Source organism: Ceratotherium simum, chromosome 1 (assembly GCF_057802395.1).
Source record: "Ceratotherium simum simum isolate JZ-2026a chromosome 1, ASM5780239v1, whole genome shotgun sequence".
Taxonomy (NCBI): domain Eukaryota; kingdom Metazoa; phylum Chordata; class Mammalia; order Perissodactyla; family Rhinocerotidae; genus Ceratotherium; species Ceratotherium simum.
Window position 1 is genome coordinate 57238814 of NC_141900.1, and position 23067 is coordinate 57261880.

General features: G+C 36.3%; 1 protein-coding gene and 1 pseudogene across 5 annotated transcripts in view; one reads left to right on the forward strand and one right to left on the reverse strand.

Annotated features, from left to right (window-relative positions):
* The window catches only part of PALS2 (protein associated with LIN7 2, MAGUK p55 family member), a 105395-nt gene that overhangs the window by 26804 nt on the left and 55524 nt on the right, over positions 1-23067 (forward strand). For 4 of the 5 annotated variants that reach the window (XM_087429011.1, XM_087429020.1, XM_087429002.1 and 1 more), the window contains exon 2: positions 18924-19042. In XM_087429011.1, the coding sequence (XP_087285137.1) occupies positions 18926-19042 (117 nt within the window). In that variant the 5' untranslated portion in view covers positions 18924-18925. Of the gene's footprint in view, positions 1-18920; positions 19043-23067 lie in introns of all 5 variants that reach the window. The other variant, XM_087429014.1, reaches the window with a different exon arrangement.
* Positions 14687-15505, reverse strand: LOC106801146 (lipid transport auxiliary protein 1 pseudogene; annotated as a pseudogene).

A 23067-nucleotide genomic window follows, 5' to 3' on the forward strand; every position in this document is an offset into this window, starting at 1 on the left:
TTCAGATTTCAGTAGATACACTTGATTCAATAAGTATTTACCTTTCACAATTCAGGGAGACCGAGATAATAAAAGAGAGTGGTGAGAAATATCCTAACCCACTGTTAGTCTGTAGCATCCAACACCTCTGGACCTTCTGACTGCTAATAGTTTCTAATGGCCTCTTCTGACTATTAATTTTGCTTTTATCTCAGTCATCTATTGTTCTTGCAAGCATTTATTTCAGACATCTGCCGCTCCTGAGCATGTTATTATTGGCAACTCATTTTCTTCTGTCTTACTGAACTTTGCAACTGCTTCCAAGTTTCTCAAGGATATTTCTGATTCCACTACTGTGTTCAAAGACTTGGCATGGCAGTAGGAATGATGAGAGATGGCTTGTGTTGACCCGTAGAAATTGGTGTGTCTACTCCTACAGAGCTAAAATCATAATCAAGTCAAACTGCATAGTGGCAAGACTAGGACTAGAAACTGCATTTTCTCATGCCCAGTGCTCTCTCCACTGACCAAAATAGATTGTTTCATGCTTTTTCTTCATATCTGCTACTTCTTGAAATACAAGCCCTCAGTGACAGAACCAAGCTCATCATATTCCTATACTCTTGGCCAGTCCCTTACAAAGTGTCCTGATTTGTTATCTTTCCAGTCTCTTGGACATTTTCCTTCTTTCCATTTAGGGAAAATATTGAGATTGCTTTGTAGAGGGATCATGTATAGGAAATGCTGCTTATAATCTGTGATTACAGCTGAAAAACATGAGCATCTTGGGGGCCAGTCAGTTGAACTGAATCCTTGATATTTTTTTTTTCCTCCTATTGACCCACCTCTGGCAAGTCCCTTAAACTTTTGGGGCCTCATTTTTCTCATCTATAAAATGGAGATAATACCTATCCCATCCAGCTTACAGCATTTTTTTGAGACTAAAATGGGATAGAAAATGTAGGAAAAGGTAATAATCTGCATACAAGGTGGTTATTATTTGAACTCAAGCAGTGACTTAGAGCAACACTTAGGATTCACTAAGTTAGGGAAAAACGCAAAGATGAATATTGAAGTGACTGAGTGGGAGGCAGTGGACAACTGACCTAAAAATGAAATTAAAATAAGATAGTCTGTATATCTGCAGTGGTATGCAGGCATGATTCAATAATGGAAGAGTTGTAAAGAATTAAGGATTGTTAAGACTTCTACTACTTGATGGCTTTTGGTTAAATTAGCGTGTGTAGGTGTGTGTTTATATTAGCCAAAAAGTCTAAAAGAACTCTTAAAAAGAGGCTCCTTAAAGCAACAATAGTAAGAAATTCTTGCTCAGTCACTAAGTATAAATAGAGAAGATTGTCTATTTTATCATCTTACAATTGTGCGAGAGTAATATAGTATTATAGGGGAGTAAGAAAAGTCTTTTGGCCTGCTAAATATTTATCAAGAATCAATATAGAACTTAATTCTTAGTAATCTCAAACCAAATACCCAGGAGCTGCCTGTACAGTGCAGTGTGATTTTCATTCTGTGTGTTTGTGGCTAAAAGTGGAAGGTAAGTTTTTTTACATTTATTTGCACAGTGTCTTGAAGGCTCTGTTTTCTTTTTGAAATATATAAAGGTGGTGATTAGGGTAAAAATGTTTGGGAAAAAAAATCTGATTTGTAGGATGAAAATTTAAAGAATTAAGAGTTTGTTAATGAGTTTCATTGATTGCAATTCTTAACTATAGGCTTTAAGGAAGTCTTGTAACTTAAAGAGCACCTGTTAAAGTTATTAAAAGGTTTTATTTAATGTGACATGGACAGAAATGGCTTACTAGGAAAGAAATCCATGATAAAGAGTACAGACTAATCCGTAAGGCATGGCATATTTAAGGGATGAAGTGTTCTATATAAGGAGATTATCTTTGGAAAGACAAATCCGTGACTTGAGAAATGAGGATAAGCATTTTTGGCTAGTAAAATCTTGCATATAAGGGTACTTAATTTTATTAGATAAAGTGGTTTTCTTTAATCCTTTTGAATGTGTATACAAATCTCTAGGAACCCTCATGGTATTGACTCTCCAAATATACAGTTCATAGCTTGAGCAGCCCATGTGTTAAGTTATTGTTTTGTTACTCAGTTATACATAAATATATTACTTTTGTAACAATTTTAAGATACTACCAGATAGAGCCAAGAGCCTTTTTCACTAACCCTTCTTTCAATCTCTGCTCCTTCCCCAGGGGTATTACCTGTTAATACTTTGTTTTCTATCTTTTCAGACCTATTCCTGTATATTTGCATATTTGTTCTTGTGGAAAATATAAATAATTGTATTGTGTGCTTCATTTCTATAAATATCACACAACACTACCTTTATGACACTTGACTTTTTCCACAGAAAAATGTGGTTTAGAGAGCTTTTTCATCATAGTACAAATATAAAACCTTGTTATTCTTTTAACTGTTGCAGATTATTCATAGGATGGACATTTAGCCATTTCCCTATTGTGAAACATTGAGATTGTTTCTGTTTTTTCTCATGTTTTCCAATAATGTCACAAAGAGCATCCTAAAAAATTGCCTCTTTAAAAGCAATATTACCAATTGTCATGATCCCTTTCACTTGATAATAAGTCGTAATGATGAAGGTTTAGTACTGTTAAAACTATGAAAATCTGTTATTAAAAACATTACATGAATTCTGGTAATAAAGAGGTGACAGTTCTCCTCTGCAAAAAGTGAATATAAAACTAGACAAAATTGTCAAAGCAGCCATTTTGGGGCACTGGAAATTGACCAAAGGGAGTTAAAAATGGATCTTGCACAACTGTTACGGCTTGGGGTGAGAACAGTGTGAGCCTGTGGCCTTCTTGCCAGACGCTTCCACCGCCTCCCCCACTTCACTGGTGAGAAATGCAGTTTTACCAGCTTAGGACTGACTGCGAAAACCAGCAACTTTGCTGCCAAAGAGTTGGGGTAACTTGATTGAGGGAAGGGAGGAGTGAGAGGGGACACAAAAACCTGTCACTTTGCTAGGGAAAAGTGGTGGATTTCTTTGGAAACAGATGGAGGAAACCTGCTGCTTTGCTAGCTCAAGGTCGTGGACCTGGTTTGGCATGAGCAGTGGACCAATAGAAATTTAATAGGGAAATCCTAGAAATGAGAGAGCCATGGAAGGGCTGAGATAAGCTCTCCACACAGCTCTGGTTGACTAAGAAACTACATATGTGGAGGCGAGACCTGAGGGAGCCTGGCAAAAAGTTCAAACTAAAGGAGACTGGAGAACTGGCTGCAACTTCGAAAGCATTCCCCAGTCTATACACAGATCAACTGGCGGAGGGTGGAAGTCTTACAAGCTTGAGATGTTTGAGCACAACCTTTGCCCAGGTCATTGGCTGACCATTAAGCTACACAGACATGGGCACAACCCCCAGGGAGACAGGCTAAAATATAAAAATAAGAATTAAAAAACTGAACAGAGATGTCCCAACTGCATACCATGGAGGGAAACAGATTCCGCAGTTTCAGATGAATTACTAAACAGGACCCAACAACTCTGAAAAATAAAATGAATCCAGAGTTACTGTAATATATTAAAGTTCAGTTTTCAACCAAAAACTGGTGGACATGAAAAAAAGAAAAGAAAAACCAGGAAAGTGTGACCCATACTTAGGAAAACAGCCAATGGAAACTAAGTGGGCTTGATGTTGGATTTAACAAAGACTTCAAATTGGCTATTTTAAATAGTTTCAAAGAATTAAAGGACGATATGTTAAAAACACTCAACAAATAGAGAAATTAGAAAAGAAGAACCAAGTAGAAATTTTAGATTTGAAAAGTACAATAATTGAAATGAAAAATTCATTGGATAGGCTCAACAGCAGATTTGAGGTGGCAGAGAAAACGTGAAGATCAACAAAATATTCAATCCAAAGAAGAGAGAGAAAAAGATGTTAAGAAAAGTAAACAGAGCCTCGGAGACCTGTGGGACAATGTCAGGCATTTCAACAGACATGTAATGAGAGTTCCTGACAGAAAAGGAGACAAAAGGACAGGAAAAATATTTGAAGAAATAATAGCACGAAACCACCCCAAATTTGGTGGAAAATATAACTTACAAAGCGTTCCAGTAAGATGGAGTAAGCATACTACAGCCTGTCTCTCCCACTGAATGCAGCTATAAAAACTGGACAGAATACTGGAGTAGCTATTTGCAGACTCTGAAGAGTCAATAGTAGCAGGTAGGTTGGGGAAGACCAGAAATTTAAGTACCACCGAGTCAATGGTGAGTTGCCGTTTTTTTTTTTTCTTCCTCTTTGGTATCCCCTTACCTAGCCCAAAACCCAAAAGTGGGCATGAGGGAACCGAGAAAACTCCAGAAACCCTCTAGTTCTGGCTTAAAGAGCAAGATGCTCAGCAAGAGTACAGAAATCTCTGTTGTTTGTTTTCTGTGTTCTCTTGCACCCCAGCCCTCAGGAAGTCCTCTGGCAGCAGTGTAGAAGCAGCTGCAAGAGCCAGGAGGACCCTAACTAAAACTCCAAGGGAGGAAACGTTCTTCTTCAATTGGAGGAGTTGTGGTCCCTGTTGTTTTTTCCTTTCTATGTTCTCTGGCCACTGAACCAGGTCATGAGCACAGCTATAGGAATTACACAGAGTGGGTTAAACAAAGCCGCAGATTTCTGGCTGGAGGATCTGTAAAGAGCATCCCAGAGAAGAAGAAGTACTAGGCAGATTCTGGAGAGGGAGGAGGTCTGGAAGGAGACTCCTTAAAAGTTGTTGATGCACTCCTGGGCGCACCCTTGAGCTGTGCATGTGTGGATCTGATCCTACATACATAGATGTTGAGTAATGAAATACCGATAGACCACCACCTAAGTCCCAGACTAGCTAGTGGGTGGCGCATATGTGGAATAGATTCAAATAACATTGTGAAAGTTTTGAAAGGTTTAGTAGTTTCTTATAAAGTTCAACATATACTTATCACGTGACCCAGCAATACCATTCCTAGGTATTTATCCAAGAGAAATGAAAATGTAAGTTCACAAAAAGAGTGCAGATAAGCATGAAAGACTACACTAAAATGACATTGGTACATCAGAAGATCAGAATTTAAGGCCTGAACTCAACTCAGTCAATTGCTTGCTAAAACAAAAATGTCAACACTCCATAAAATTTCAGTAAGACATAGAGTCTCATAATATTAAAAATATACAGCATACAATCCAAAATTGCTTGGCATATGAAGAGCTGAGAAAATCTCAACTCACGTGGGCAAAACAGACACCAACACTGAGATGACAGGTGTGGGAATCATTTGAGAGATTTAGAGCAGCTATTATAAATATGCTACAATAAGTAAGGATGAGCTGTCTTGAAATGAATGGGAATATAGAATGTCTCAATAAAGAAATAGAAAAAGAAAAGTCAAATGGAAAATTTGGAACTGAAAAATGCAATAAAAAAAACTCATTGGACAAGCACAATAGCAGAATGGAGATAACAAAGAGTCATGAACTTGAAGATAAATCAATAGAAATTTATCCAAATTGAATAACAGGAAAAAGATTGAAAAAAATAATGAGCAGAGCTTCAGGGACCTATGGGATAATACTAGAAGGTCTAACATTTTGTTTCATCAAACACTCAGAAGGAAAGAAGAAAGAATATGGTGCAGAAAGAAATATTTGAAGAAATAGTGGCTGAAAATTTACCAAATTTGGTGAAAGACATATAAACCTGTAGACTCAAGAGGTTGAGTGAACCTCAAATTGGGATAAGCCCAATGAAATCCATGCCCAACCACGTCATAATCAAACTGCTGAAAACAAGACAAAAAAAAAAATACTAAAAGCAAAAAACAAAAACACACTAATGGGGAACTATTTCAATGAATGTGAATTTCTCTTCAGAGAGGTAGAGGCCAGAAGTAAGGAAACACTGTTTTAAACATGCTGGGGGGGTGGGGAGGCGTCAATCCAGAATTCTTTACCTAGTGAAAATATTCTCCAGAACCTGTCTGTTTTGTTTTTTGTTTTTTTGAGAGTACTGCTTTCTAAAACGCATTGCACGTAATAAAAAATTGTTTCTAAGAAGATTGCCAGAAAGCGACACCAGCTGCTTTTGCCAAGCACTTGGTTTATAATAGGAATATTGATATTCCTATTCCTATTCCTATTCCTATCATGAAAAATGGCAGTTCAGTTTCCTTTCCAAATTAAACTTGTCATCAGAAGATGACAAGGTGCAAAGTGGTCAGTTAAGATGATGAAATTAGGAAAAAAACAACTATTTTAATTAAAAAACAACATTGTTTTTAAGGCAGGAAAAAATTGTTATTAAATTGCTGTTATTGAGATTCATTTTTCATTGACGCTTTGAATAATTAGCAATAGTCACAGTAAGGTGGTTGAAGAGATTATGAATTGCAGAATATTAGATAAATCAGAATATTTAACATTTACATGTTTTTAGTAGATTAGCCATTTAATTGTAGAACCTTATGAGTTGTATCAGTGTCATTTATATTTTACAGATAAGGAAATGTGTGGTTAGATTTTTTTAAATGCTATATTGGAGAAAATGAGATTAGAATTCAGAATTTAGTTCTCTATTTCAATCACTCCTTTTGCAGCACATGTTCTCAGCATTTATATTGGTATGTCTTTATGAGATTCTTCATTATTATGATAACAAATAATGAAGTGAGGACCTCTTGATGGAACTGTAGTTGGTACAACCTGTTTAAAGGACAGTTTGACAATATCAGACAACTGAAAAATCACATATCCTTTGACTCAGCAATTCTACTCTTAGTGTTTACTAATGATGCACACGTCAATATATATGTGTATGGATAGAGATAGATAGATGCCGATTGTAACACTGATTATACTGCAAAAAATGGAAGCAGCCTGTGTATCCTTCAGTAGAGGACAGCCTAAATAAATTTTGATGTGTCCATGTGGTGAAGTACTAGAGATATTGAATGAGCTCCAATATGGAAGATCACTAAGATATTTTATTAATAAACAAAGCAGTTGGAGTTCATGTAAATTAAGAAAGGATATATTCAAATACAGGCATAAATTTTGTCTGAAAGGCTAGAAAATCTCTTTGGAGGAGGAGATCAATTTTTGTGTTTATTTTTAAATATTTCAATATATTTAGACTTTTTTTAATCACATGTGTGTGTATATACAAACACATACACGTATTTGTATGTATGTATGTGTGTCAGTGTATAATGGCTTTTAAAAAATAACAAATGTAGGGGCTGGCCCAGTAGCGTAGTGCTTAAGTTCGGGCACTCCGCTTCTGGTGGCCCAGGGTTCGCAGGTTTGGATCCCGGGCACAGACCTATGCCTCGCTTGTCAAGCCACGCTGGGGGCAAGTGTCCCACATATAAAGTAGAGGAAGATGGGCATGGATGTTAGCCCAGGGCCAGTCTTCCTCAGCAAAAAAGAGGAGGATTGGCAACAGGTGTTAGCTCAGGGCTGATCTTCCTCACACAAAAAAATAACATGTAAAGTTTTTAAACTCATTTTTCATCAAAACTTTGACATTTTTACTCCATTATCTTCTGGTATTCAGCGTTACCAGTAATAAATGGCATGGAAGTGTGATTATTGTTCCTTTTTCATAACCCTTTCCTTTCTGGAAATCTCTACTTTTCCCCCCTTTTCATCCTCAACATTTTGAAGTTTCGCTTAGATGTGGCCAGATCTGGGTCTTTTTTCATTCAGTCTGCACTTGGAAAGCCTTTGATCTTGAAGTGTTGTATGTCATTTAAACTCAGAGACATTTTCTTCTCTTATTTCTTCAGCTTTTTCCTCGCCCTCCTTTTCTCTGATCTGGTCTTATGAAACTCCTGATAGGCACTGTGGACTTGCTTATGTGTTTTAAGTTTTCTCCTATTTTCCATCTTTTCCTCTTTGTTCTGCATTTGGGAGTTTACCTTGACTTGATTTTCCAGGTTAGCAGTTTCAACCTTATCATTCTGTCATTTAGTCTGCTGTTGGATTTTTTTTAATTTGACAGTATTTTTAATTGTCAGGACCTTTTCCTTATTCTTGGGTTGCTCCATTTTCTCCCCTCTAGCAGCCTGTTCCTTTGTGAATGCAGTAGCCTCTCATGTATCTCTGAGAATGCTAATAAAAATAAAATTTTTAAGTTCTGTTCCCAGCACCATCTGTTTCCCCTCTAGTTTAGTTTGTTCAGTCAGCATTGTCCACTGTCACTGCTGTTTTCTTCCTGTGTCTGGCGATCTATAATGGTTGGTTTATATATTTATAAATGAAGGACTAGGTGGACTAATCCAGAATCTATACCTGACGAGGATTTCCTCTGTAGTTGTGTAGGCTGTCCGCCCACCCGCCAGCCCTCTCTCTGGAATGGGAGGGCGTGAGTAGGCGCTGAGTAAGTGGTTGGCCTATCATCTGGCAGGCTTCTCCTTTGGCTTTGTAGGTAAAGAGCAGGTGAGCAAGCTGGGAACCATCAAAATAGCTAAATTAAGAAGAAGGAATTTACTGTGGAGATAGAACAGATTAGTGCAAGGCTTTCAGTTGGAAGAACAGAAGGGGAGAAGGTGGTACCACCCCTGGAAGTGTTACGAAATGTGGAACACTACAGGCATTTGGTGGAGAAGAATCCTGTGCAACAGGGAATTTTTACTCCCCAAATGCCGATAGTTTCTGTTTGAGAAACACTGCTTTAGCGTATTCCCTCCTGTACAGTCTCCTTTCCTCCCCCCCTCCTCCTGTAGTATCTGCTAGGAAGAACCAGATTTACTTCAGCCTCTGCGCTCCTTTGTTTAGGCCCCAACATCCATGTTAGGAACCCTTCCCGCGCAGAACAAACAGCCACTGTCTCTGGAGAGAAGTTTGTGGTCCTTAGGCCAAAAAGTGTGCTCTTGTGTGTGGGGTTCATTAATGGGCGGCCCCTTCACTGTGCCTGACCTTTTCTCTTGTTGACTCCAGGCTTAAATTTTCTCTAGGAATGCTTTGGGAAATACAGCTCCACATTTTGTTTTAAGGCTTTAAGTATTGATCATAAATTCAAGATTGTCAGTAGGGTGAACTCAGTTTGGTTATTTCCACTAGGATGCCTTCCACTGGTATCTCCCTAGTTTGTCATCATCTTATCATCCCACCACCCCCATCAAAGACAGAGTTAACATTTTACTCCTTTCCTGTACTCCCTCAGTGTTAATAATGCACTCGGAGGTATTGTTCTAGGAGTTTTCCATGTATTGTTTAGCAGCAACAACCCTGTGAGATAGATACTAGTGTCATTCCCCACTTAACAGATGAGAGAAACTGACTTGGGGAAGTTAAGCCATTTACTCAGATTTTCAGGACTAGTTAAGAGGTAGAGTCCTGGCTCTTAACCACTATGTTGTATCACCCAACTCTGGGATTCCTTCATAGTGTTCTTATCATCGTGCTTTATATGCATATTTACACATTTTGATCTACTCTACTAGATTGAGTATTAGGAGGAGAGATGGTGTGTCTCTTTTCTCTTCAACGTCTGACATCCTGCCTGGCCTATAAGCGCTCACCTCAGTTAATGTTGATTAAATGCTGAGCACATTCAAAGTTTTAGTTTTCTTCTTTGATTTAATATAACTAAATTAGAATTTCAAGATATTAGTTTGAGAGCTAAGGTATCGGCAGCATATTGTCATTTTATAGAAAAACAATTGCTTTTATTTACTAATGGTTTAGATGAACTCTGCTCTCATGGTCAAATTAGTTGTGTGAAAATAGTTGTGTCAAAATTTAATTAAAGATACCTGACTTGATCCAAATTTCAGTAGGTTCTTTATCATTTCTTGGAAATGTGTTTTGAAAAAGAATTTGACTGCTCTATTGCAAATACATTAGAAGTAGTCTAAATGATTTTTAGGTACCTCCTTTAAAATTATGGTTAAATCTTTTCAAATGCACATAGTATGAGATTTTGTTTTTCATTTTCTGGATTCTGTAAATTATGCAGCATGGTTCTGGTGAAATAATTGTTATTTTGTCTATAAAATATAAGAGCATAAATAATTTTAATATCTTATGAGAACTTAATTTACCTGTCATTTTCAATGGGGAATTCAGTTTGTTGAATTGAGTGGGAGTGAACTATACCACCAAATATGGTTACAAAAGGATTTTTAATATTAAAATAGGCTCTAGTCCTAATTTATTAAGAATAGTTCATTTAACTACTTATAGTTCTAAAACTGGGTAGAAATGCTTTTGTAAACATACTAGAAAGCTTTGGGAACAGAATATAGGTGGGTAAATACCATTCATTTTATTAAATTTACCTTAAAACCAAACTATATTATTGAAAGTTAGAAATATATTTATACATAAGAAGTATTCCTATAAAAACTTGCCCTTTTAGTAGACTAAGCGTTGAAAGGTACCACTTCTATCCTTATGGCTGTTAATCAGTTTGTGGAAAGTTGATAGCTTTAAGATTACTGCTTTGTAAACTACACCACATTTTGCTAATTCCAAGTATTATACAGACATTTTATTTATAAATAACCATATATAATTTAAAAACTATTCTTGATTTTGGTGATAGGAAAATATTACTTTTTTGTGGCTGAAACTATGTTATTGAGAACTTATGATGTACCAGACTGTGGGCTAGTTGCTGGGAATATAGGCTTGAACAAGACGGATATGATTTCTGTGCTCATCAGACTTAGAGTTGAAAAAGGAAATTATGCATTAAGCGAATACTTACCAAAATATTTAATTATAGGTTTATCAGAGTTATGAAGTATAGAATACTATGGAAATATATGTTAAGAGAATTTATCCTAGTTGAAGCAGCCAGGGATATGGAAATTTTGCTCCTAAAGGATGAGTATGAACTAGGTACACAGGGTGGTTGTACATATGTGGTGGTGAGTGAGGTGAGGACTTAGCATCAGGACAAGGGAAAGATTGGTATGGCCAAAGCTACAAGGGGTGGTGCAGATTGAATCTAGCCACGTATTAAAGGCTTATAGGCCATAAAATTTACATTTTAGTTAATTCCTTATGGGTGAGCTATAGCCTCCCATAGATGGATGGATGGATGGATGGATGGATGGATGGATAGATAGATAGGTAGATAGATAGGTAGATAGATAGGTAGATAGGTAGGTAGGTAGGTAGGTAGGTAGATACAGGAGGCTATTGTGGTAGTCTGGGCAAGAAATGAAGATGGCTAGGATTCATGGGGGTGGATGGAAAAAATTGTTGGATTCCACAGATATTTAGGAAGTAGAATCTACTGCTTCCTTTGCTCTAAGTTACTGTTCCTACCACTTTCGAACTTGCAAATATTTTTGCTGGGTTTTTTGTCCAATTTTTTTCTCTTTAGCCATTCTCTTTATTCTTGTGGGGGTTTTTTTACCTTTATTAATACTTTTCTGCTGTTTTGATAGAGATTCTGAGGGGAAAGAATATAAACTCAAGTAGTCAATCTACCTACCAAATTTAACTGAACCCCTCTCCCCCACTGATTTGAAATGTCACCTTTAGCATGTATTAAATTCTATTTATCTCCTCTGTTTCAAGATTTGTCTGTTACTGTGGCAGTACTGCACCATTTTGATTTACAGTGTTTTTTTACTTGATAGCACAGGTGCTTCCTTTACATTTATGCTTTTTTCCCAAATATATTGGCTAGTCTTACATATTTTATCTTTCAAGTAAATTTTGGAATAACTTTACCAAAAAAATCCTGTTGGGATTGTTTTCTTCTATTCTTACTATGGTAAGATTTTCCATTAGGATTGGGTTTTGAATTTTATTTGATGACGATTTTTTTTCTTTAAAGAATAATTTGGAGAGAATTGACATTTTTATAGTACTGAATCTTCCTATCCCATAACATGGTCTCTATTTATTTTAAATGTCCTTTCATATATTTTATAATTTTCCTCATATCTGTCTGAACATTTTTATTTTAGGCTTATTCCTTATTTATAGATTTTGTTGTTATTGTGAATGGGATCTCTTTTTTCCCCCAGTGATGTTTTCTAGTTGGTTATTACTATTATTTAGGAAAACTTTTGATTTTCCTGTATTGCTCTTATGTCTAGTCACTTAGCCAAACTCTTGTAACTAACTTCAATAATTTTTCAACTGATGCCTTGAGACTTTTCTAAGTAGATAGTTATCATCTGCATTTTTTTTTTAAATGTCATGTCTTACTACATTGATTAAAACTCTCAGTAAAGGTTTGAAAAGTAATGATCTTAATGGGCATTCTTGTCTTGTCCCTGATTTTAATGGTAAAGCTTCTGACAATTCTCCATTAAGTATGATGCTTCATTTAGATTCTGGTATAAAATTACTCTAGTTTTCTTCTGTTCTTACTATGGTAAGAATTTGATGTATTTGAAGCATTGAGATGATTGTGGGTTTTTTCCCTTATACTGTGATAATATATGAAATTATATATTTCTTAATGTTGCACCATCTTTACATTACTAGGATAAACTGTGCTTGGCTATTAATTGTTCTTTTTTAAGACGTTGTTAGATTCAATTTGCTAATATGTTAAGATATTTGCATATATCCTCATAAGTAAGTTTAGTATATAATTTTTTTTTGTTTTAAAATCCAAATAGAAGTTGGAAAGCTTTTGATCTTTTCTCTGTTTTCTTTTAAAAACATGAATTATCTCTTTCTTGAAGTTTTGATAGAATTTATTCTTAAATCTTTCCAGGCCTAATGTCTTTAAAAGGGTAGATCTCTGAAAACCTTTTCAATTTCTTTTGTTACGATCTCTTTCCATTTTTACCTCTTTCTCCTAGACTTCAATAATTGACATTTTCCTAGAAAATCTATTTGACTAGATTTTAAAATAAAGTTGTTCATTGTATTCCCTTTTTAATCTTCTTTATGCCTGCAGTTATTTTCTCATTGCATTGCTAATGTTGTTTGTCTTCTTTTTTCTTACTCAGACTAGCCAAGCATTTGTCTATTTTTATTGGTCGTTTGAAAGAGCCAGCTTATTAATCAAATCTATGGTTCTTTTTTTTTTATTTCTACTTTTCCCTTTTATTAATACCTTTCTGTTTCTGAATTTCTCATTACCTTGTAAATTTTGGTCTTTCATGATCCATAGCAGTTTTCTCATATTTTCCCTCTCATTGCCCTTTTCTAGTGGGAGAATTCTTCAGTTTGATCATCCTGTATGTTATAATTTAATCTTTCTTCTTTCTCTCTTTTGCTCTTTTCCTCCTTCCCCTCCCCCCACCTCAGTAATCTTTTTCTTTAGCTAGCGGTTAATGCTCCTGTTGAATTTGGTGAGTCACATTCATGCTGCTAGTTTTCCTAAGTGTTTGGTGATTCTTGATTTGTTCATATTTGTAATTGAAGGGTCTAGGTTAAATAAATTAATTTTTCTCTTGCTCAAATAAGAATCCCAGTTATATGTCACTGAATCTAGCTTCTGATTAAAGGGTCCATCCTCTAGTGATTACAGAGGAGGAGTGGAACTTGCAGGAAACTTACCTTCTGAGTTTTGGGACTTGCCTTTTTTCCTGGAATCTCTGAGTAAATTGGGACACTTCCCTAATTCTCTGGCTCCCACACAACTTTGCAAGATTCCCACTACAGGGAGCTTCCTAGTCCATATATTAAGCTTCTGTGTACACTAGAGTTGCCTTGTGGTTATTCATGTCTGAGTAATTATTATAGATTTAGTTTATGTTTTAATATTTTAATGTTTAATATTACTCTTTGTTGTAATTTTCTCAGATATTTTCTCATTTATTTTTTCATATGCTTTAAGGATAATTTAGTTAAAAAGAACTATTGTATTTTTTTTTTAAATTTCATGTTATTAGATAGCTAATTTATAAAGTCAGACCAGTGAATTGGGTTGTTAGGGGAAACCATTCCTTCACACTCTCCCATAGCATCCCAATAAATGAGGGGGAATGGGACTGTGCCTGGTGTTAGAACATTATTCGTTTTATTCATGACAGGGTACAGAATGAAAGTGTTAGGGTAGGGCTGGCCCCGTGTCTTAGTGGTTAAGTGCGCGCGCTCCACTGCTGGCAGCCCGGGTTCGGATCCCGGGCACGCATTGACGCACTGCTTCTCCAGCCATGCTGAGGCCGCGTCCCACATACAGCAACTAGAAGGATGTGCAACTATGACATACAACTATCTACTGGGGCTTTGGGGAAAAAGAAAGAAAGAAAGAAAATTATATTAAAAAAAAAAAAGTGTTAGGGTAGATCCTTGCACGTCAGGAAAGTTATGTTAATGTTTTAACATCCTGGTTTAACTGGAACACCAGGGTAAGTCGTTCCACCCACACCTGCCACCTCACCTAACCTCACCACCAGTTCCTGTCTGCCTTTCCCACCAGTCAACCCTGAGATGGCCCAAACCCAAGTAGTTCCCATTCAGCCATATACCAAGGAGAAGACACTAAGTCCCCTTACCCCAATTCTCATCTTTGGGATTAAATGGCCTGGAACAGGGCAGGTGAACTATGATCAAGACCAAGTGAGGATTTTTAAGTAAACTTTGACAGGGGCATTAAGAATAACATCTGAATTCAACTCTAGAAAAAAGTGCTACCAGGGGAAAATAAAGTCTTAGCGGATGATCTGAAACTGCCCCTACGAAAGGGCTGGAAAGTGATCCTCTAGGCAGGCGCTCTAAGAGCTCTGGACTCAGCAGGACTTCGGCTGGTCCAGTCAGGGGCTTTTGAGCCGGATGACCTGGGGCTGCCCGGCAAGCACACTGCAGCCAGAGCCCTTCAGCTCCATTACCAAGTACTCCCTAGTGTGTCAATTGTCCTTAAAGCTCTTCCATTCCAGTAAGTACTTGGTGTGTTTACTCTTCTGACAAGAGGGGAGGTACATCACCCGATGGTTGTTGGGGAGATTTCAGACACTGGGTTAGGTCTTTGGCTGCTGACTGGTGTTGTTGAGAGCTCCCAAGTTGTGCTTTGACCATGATGGCCAGCGCAGTCGGGGCCTCCCGATAGCACAGGTGCTCTCTCTGGCCACAGACCCGTGTCCCATGGTGGGCCGTCTCAGCCATCCAGCAGGGTATCAGTGAGGGCCCTGTGCACACCCTTGAAAGGAGTACTAGTGTTTCCAAGACCTAGCTGGTAGGCGCAGGAATTCTTGTGCATTAAAGACTGGGGATGCTGGCCTTCAGCTTGAAATGGGATCTCAGAGGCATGATGGCTTCCAGAGCTTTCATCCTGTACAGATAGTAGTAGCAATTCTGTTTTCCCTGGGTTTCCAACTGTAGTATTGTTGCATCATCATCCTCCAGGAGCTGGGGTTCATACTTGATATCCTGAAGCCTAGATAGTTGAATATCAGTCTCTTTCAAGTCTTTGGGGCATGTGTCCCACGGGGAGATGAGGGCCCCTTCACAATTTCCATTGCAAAGCACATGGTTTACTTCTTCCCCAAAATAAGTAGCAGTACAAATATCAGGTTCTTGTAGACTTTGGCCAGCACAACATTTACTCTGAACAGCTAGTTACTGCCAGACGCCATGGCCTCCACAACCCGTGCAGAACTGCATCAGTTTACCCCACCACCCTGCCTCGTCAGCCCCAGTTCCCTGGAGCTCCTCTGTCGTTTCCTTACAGGGAAGGCCAAGCCAGACCTGGCCTGAAAACATGGCTATGTGGGGAGTCTGTTGTGTTTTGACTGGAACTCTATTAAATGTACAAATTAGTTTGGGAATGTTTGGCAACTTTATAATATTCAAGATTCCCTTTCCAGGACATGGGATGTTGACAGACTTATTAGTTTTTTAGTTAAATTTCATATAATCAAGAATCAGTAACAACTTATGAAGATCTTCAAAATAACCAAAGGTATATTTCACTTTTCTTCCCAATTAATTAATTAAGCACCAGTATAAAAATTTAAGCACCTCAAGAACCAATATAGAAGATACATTTTTAAAAAAATCTTTAGTACAATTAGAAATCTGAACAATAGCTAGATATTTGATGATATTAAGGAATTATTGTTATTTTGTTAGGTATGCTAACAGTATTTTGGTTACATTGTTTAAAAAGAATCCTGATCTTTTAGACATACACTGAAGTCTGGGATTTACTTCACAGTTACATTGGATAGAAGGTAGATAGGGGTAGGAAACAAGATTGGCCATGAGTTGCTAATTATTGGAGCTGATGATTATTGGGTTCATTATATTATTTTGTCTCCTTTTGTATATGTTTGAAATGTTCCATTATAAGAGTTAAAAATAAAGATGAATATAGAATGTCAAAGGAAAGAAAAAAAAGTAATCATGAGAAGTAGAGCTAACTACATTTATAGTCACAGGGTAAAAATACTTCTAAAGATTTTTGATTCTGTTGTTCCCTGCCCGCTTAAAGGTGTACATTGGACCTCAAGCAAAATTATGAAGTAGCCTTTGTTTACATTCTTTATTTCCTAGTGTCTTCTTTCTTCGTCTTAGCCCAGTACTGGTTTTCCTTCTCCTTGTTTTAAGTGCGCATTTTTCTCCTGTTCACCTCTTTTATTTCCAAAGTTGTCACTCATTTACACATACTGAGTAGAAGACCTAGAGATGGACCTGTCCAGATTAAAGTACAAGAGAAAAATACTTTGGGAGTGAGTTCAGGGGTAGAAATCAGGGAATAGGTCTGATAGAGTATTAGAAAAATATTTGAGCATTTGGAAAAATTACTGATAGAAATGGAAAAATTTTTTGGAACATTTGGAAAAAACTTATGAGAGTCCCATATGAAAAGCATTAACTGTTGATTTTATAAAAAATTACCAGTCTGGAGATAGGGGAAAGTCAAAGCTTAATTTAACCCTCTAGTATTCTAACAAAAAATAAATAGATAATGTCTAAAATGGGTAAATCAAAAAGTAGCAATATTAGCATATTACCCAGAAATATATATGTGATTAAAAGACACTGTTAACGAATTCAAAGTAGTTACTTCTGGAGAGTAGGGTAAATTGGGAGGGAGACAAACAGCATGGAACAGAGAACTGTTGAAGCTACTTAATAGTACAATCTGACTTTTAACAATGTTTGTGTTTTATTTTAATAAAAATAAAAAATATTAAAAACAAACAACTGCAGTATTAGTAGACTTATTCTAAGGAAACATCAAGGAGGTAAAATTAATAAAGTTAATCCAGATAAAATTAAGATTGTGATACTGAATGAAGTAGGGGTCTAGCTTCACTCTCTGGCGTGTGCGTATCCAGTTGTCCTGGTACCATTTGTTGAAAAGACTGTTCTTTACCTCCACTGAATTGTCTTGCCACCCTAGCCAAGAATCAATTGACCATAAATTTATGGATTTATTTCTAGACTCTCATTTAGTTATATGTCTATCTTTATGCTGGTACCACACAGTCTTGATTACTGTAGCTTTTTAGTCAGCTTTGAACTTAAGTGTAAGTCTTCCAGCTGTGTTCTTTTTGAAGATTGTTTGGCTTTTCTTGGTCCATTGCGTTTCCCATATGAATTTTAGGACCAGCTTATTAATTTCTGCAAGTAAAAGGTGGGGGGACAGCTGAGATTTTGATAGGGATTGCATTAAATCTGTAGATAAATTTGGGGAATACTGCTATCTTAACAATATTAAGGCTTCCAATCCATGAATATGGGATTGCTTTCTATTTGTCTTCTTTAATTCTTTCAATGATGTTGTATAGTTTGAGTGTACAAATCTTGCACTTCTGTTACATTTGTTTCTGATTATTTTATTGCTTTTGATACCATTGTAAAAGAAATAGTTTTCTTAATTTCATTTTCAGATTGTTCATTGCTAGCATGCAGAAATACAATTGATTTTTGTATTTTGATCTTATGTTCTACAACCTTGCTGAACTCTTTTATTAGTTCTAATAAATTTTTTTGTATATTCCTAAGCATTTTCTATATACAAGATTATGTCATCTGCAAAAAGAGATAGTGTTACTTATTTCTTTCCAATCTGGATGCCTTTTATTTCTTTTTCTTACCTAACTGCCCTGGCTAGAACCTCCAGTGCAGTGTTGAATAGAAGTGGCAAATGAGACATCCTTGCCTTGTTCCTGATCTTATGGGAAAGCATCTAGTCTTTCACCATTACATGTGATGTTAGCTATGGAGTTTTCATAGATGCCCTTCATGAAGTTGAGGAATTTCCCTTCTATTCCTAGTTTGTTGAATGTTTTTCATCATGAAAGGTATTGGATTTTGTCAAATTCTCTCTCTCTGCCTATTGAGATATCATCTATTTTTGTTCTCTTAGTACAGTGTATTACATTGATTGATTTTCATATGTTGATGAACCACCCTGGCTTTCTGAGGATAAATTGTACTTGGTCATTGTGTACACAGTCCTTTTCATGTGTTGCTGGCTTCAGTTTGCTAGTGTTTTCTTTTTGCAGCTATATTTATAAAGGATATTGGCTGTAATTTTCTTGTGATATCTTTGTCTGGATTTAGTATCAGAATCTCACAGAATAGTTTGGAAGTGTGCCTTCCTCTTCTATTTTTTTTGGAAGAGTTTGTGAAGTATTGGTTTTAATTCTTTAATGTTTGATAGAATTCACCAATGAAGCCATCTGGTTCTGAGCTTGTGGGAAGTTTCTTGATTACTAATTGAATCTCTTTATTAATGGGCCTATTAAAATTTTATATTTCTTCTTAAATAATGTTTTTAAATTTGAAAAATATAAAGTAAGTGTAAGGTTGAAGTATATATAAGGTAGTCTGTTAAAGCCAAAATTGCGTATAAAAACCTGTCCTGCTATTAATTCATGGGAAGTCAATTTGAAATTATACTATTTAACAATTCAGTTTTTAAAATGTGATTTTTCAAAAGTTAATTGTTAATGTCTTTGTTTTAATTATTTTATGATCATATTTCATAATGGCTTGGAATTTAAGGTTTTTATTTTTTTTTTATTGCTTTTATCTCAGCAGCAATGCAGCAAGTGTTGGATAACCTTACGGAGCTACCCTCATCTACGGGAGCAGAGGAAATAGACCTCATTTTCCTCAAGGGGATTATGGAGAATCCTATTGTAAAATCACTTGCTAAGGTATATTGGTTTATTTATAAGATTACTAAATTATTTTTAAAGTTGTTTTAACAGAGATCCTCTCAGATATTAGTTTTAGAACTTGATTGATATGCCTTACTTAGGCTTAGTTAGCAAATAACACTTACCACATAATGAAATCTTAACTGTACACAAAAATTAGACCACTTTTGCCTCTTCCAAGCTGCCTATAAATACACACAGGATGAAATGACTCTTAGTTTTCACCTAATACATTTCAAGTTTTTGGGAAATCATAACTGAACAGTTATGTTATAACAGGGCCTGTGAAAAAAGATCCTATTTCTGTTTTCAACAGCAGCAAGGTACTGATGATTTTCTTCCTTTACATTAGACCATGTACCTGTTTTTCATTTCAGTTCTTGACTTCCTATATCTAGTACTTTTTGAAATCTTGTTTTTTCTTGGATTGTCATAAAATTCCTATTCAAATATGAATTCTTTGTTCATTCTCAGTAATATTTTTAGGTTTCTTTGTACAGGTTTGAACATCTTCCACTAGAGTTATTTTTAGATATCTTCCACTAGAGTTATTTTTAGATATCTGTAGATTTAGAAATTAGATGATATTTTATAAGGTGTCTTACAACGTGCTTATAGTTTACAAAGGTCTTTAAAATATACTGTTTTGTCTTCGCAACAACTTTATGAATTGAAAACTAAGACACAAAGTAGAAAAAAAGTAGATAATAACAACAATAAACAAACACATAGGGACAGAGATTGGATTGGTGGTTACCAGAGGGGAAGGGGGGGAGGGAGGAGGGTGAAAGGGATAATTGGGTACATGTGTGTGGTGTTGGGTTGTAATTAGTATTTTGGTGGTGAACATGATGTAATCTATGCAGAAATAGAAGTACAATGATGTACACCTGAAATTTTTACAATGTTATAAACCAATGTTACTGCAATAAACAAAAAATTTAAAAAAAAAAAAAAAAGAAAAAAGAAAAATTATTTGCCTGACGTCACTTTGCTAGTAAATGACAGAGATGAGGTTTAGATCAGGTCTTCTTTCTTTAAATTTTGTTCTCTTTCTGCTACAGCACAGGCTGTGTGTGTGTGTGTGTGTTCTTAAGAATTTCTGTGAGTAAAATTTTGTTGGCTTTTGTGCTATTGATATTGGCCTTTCGGAAGATCATCTTGTTCATCATTCTTAACAGGTGAAATGGCTGCATGACTTTTAGCAGCTAAGGTGCTACTGTGTAATCTTTTGAAAAAAATGAAATTAAGAACAGAATCACTCAATAGTATCCAACATTCCAGCAGTTTCTTAATAAATAGAAGCAATGGTAGGTCAGTATTCCTACAATGAAAGTAAAGAAATCCCAGAAGGAAGGGAGGACTTCTACTTTCAAGAAAGAGATGTTAAGTTATAGCAGGCCAACACTTCCAGTGCAACAAATAGGGGGAAAAATGCATAAATTGTTGAGGAAACTGAGAGGCATATGTTGCTAGACATGTGGAGAGGCAGGAACATAGACTAATAATCATGAGAAAAACAACAGAAGCAATGCCATAGATGGTCTTTTTATTAGAGTTTATAAGCATTTTTAAATAACTTATTAATATATTTTTAATAGAAAAAAATGAAGACATTTAAAATATTACTAGAAAATAGGGATCAGAAACAATCAAATGGACGTTCAAGGACTCAAAAATACAGTATCTGAAATTAAGAGCTCATTTGATAGGTTTGATAGAAGACTAAACACAGCAGAAAAGGGGACTAGTGAATTTAAAGACAGGTCAATAGAAAACATCCAAACTGAAACTCATAGAGTAGTAAGTATGGGAAAAACAGAACAGAGACTATCAAAAGATCTGATACAAAGGGCCGGCCTGGTGGCGCAGGGGGTTAAGTGCATGCGCTCCACTGCAGCGGCCCGGGGTTTGCCGGTTCGGATCCTGGGCGCACACCGATGCGTCGCTTGGCAGGCCATGCTGTGGCGGCATCCCATATAAAGTGGAGGGAGATGGGCATGGATGTTAGCCCAGGGCCAGTCTTCCTCAGCAAAAAAAAAAAGAGGAGGATTGGCAGATGTTAGCAGAGGGCTGATTTTCCTCACAAAAGAAAAAAAGAAAAAGATCTGATACACATGTAATTAGTATCACAGAAAGAACGGTGAGGGGGAATAGGACAGAAGACAGTTGAAAGTACAATGGCCAAGAATTTTCAAAACTAATGAACAACATCAACTGATAGATTCAAGAAGCCATCTGAACACTCTAGCAGGAGGTATAAAGAAAAACATTCTTCGGAACATCGTAGTCAAACTCCTGAAAATTAAAGACAATGAAAATTTGTAAACCAACCAGAGAGGAAACACACATTACCTTTAAAGAGAAACAGTAAGGCTAATGGTTAGCAGTAAAACAGGAACCATGATAACATAATGGATTGAGATCGTTCAGGTGTGGAAAGAAAAACACTAGCAACCTTGAATACCCTTTCCACAAAAGCAACCTTCAAAGATGAAAGCAAAATAAACATTTTTTTTAGACAAACAAAATCTGAGAAAAATAATCTCCATTTACTCTACAAGAAATGCAGAAGAAAGTTCTTCTGACAGAATGACAAAGGAAAGTGGATATTAATGGGTAAATATAAAATAATACTGATTTTTAAGATGGAATAGTAATAATGTCTTGTGGCATTTATAACATGTATATAAGTGACATATGTGAAGATGATAGCCCAAAAGAAGGGAGAGACTTAATGAGTCAGACAATTGTAAGATTCTTTCATTGTGCAGGAAGTGGTAAAAGTAATGGCTTAAGGTGGAGTGTAAAAAGTCAGGGATGCATATTGAAATCTCTAGAGTAACCACCAAAAGTAAAGTTACAAGATTGAATAAATTCCACCCAAGCCATAAGGGAGAAAAAACAGTCTTGAATTACTTCATTCCAGAAACAACTAGAGAAGTTAGCAAAATATGGGGACAGAGGAGGACTGTCTTCAGACATGGGACAACAGGCAGCACAGGACTGAGACCCCTGAGAGAAAGGAAACAAATGAGATGAGCATTATGAAACTACCTGAGGATAGTTTCCAGGCCACAGTGCAGGAAGAGGAAATGCAAACAGCCCAGCAGTCTTAGTGGACCTTGGAATTTCGGGAGATGGAGGTGACTCGTTTATGTGGCAGCATGTCAAGGAGCAGGAAGCTGAACACAGAAAGAGCTCTGGAACTCTGCAGAGGGATGCCCTCAAATCTTTGGCTGAGTACTGACCTGTACATATGTGAGGTAAGCTTCTAGAGTCCAAGGAAGGATCGACTGGAACGCACCACAGGCCAAACAATTTCCAGAGCTCACAAAGGATGGTGAATAGTTTGCATTCCCACCAGCCTCATGGAGAGTCCTCATAATACACAGGACATTGGGCAGAATTCACACCAAGTTTGTTGTAGCAGACCTAGGAAACTAACTAATACAAACCTTAGCAGAATTAAACTAAAAATCAGTAACAAAGTTATCTGAAAAATCCCCAAATATCTGGGAATTAAGCAACATACTTCTAAATAGCCATGGGTCAAAGAAGAAATCACAAAGAAACATAAAAAATATTTTGAAATGAATGAAAATGAAAATAACATGTCAGAACATGTGGCATGCAACAAAGCAATGCTTAGAGGAAAATGCCTATATTAGAAAAGAACAATATATAAATCAATGATCTAAGTGTGCACCTTGAGAAAATAGAAAAAGAAGAGCAAATTAAACTCAAAATAAGCAGAAAAGAGTAAATAATAGTGAACTTAAAAAAGACAAAAGTAGAAAAAAATCAATATAGCTTTGAATGTGTCGGTAAAATTAATAAACCTCTAGCTAGACACAAATTACCAGTATCAAGAATAAAAGAGAAGACATCACTACAAATCCAACAGACATTGTAAGAATAAGAAATATTATGAACAATTTTATGGCAATAAATATGACAACTTAGATGAAATTGACTAATTCCTGGAAAGACACAAACTACTAAAACCTACGTAAGAATAG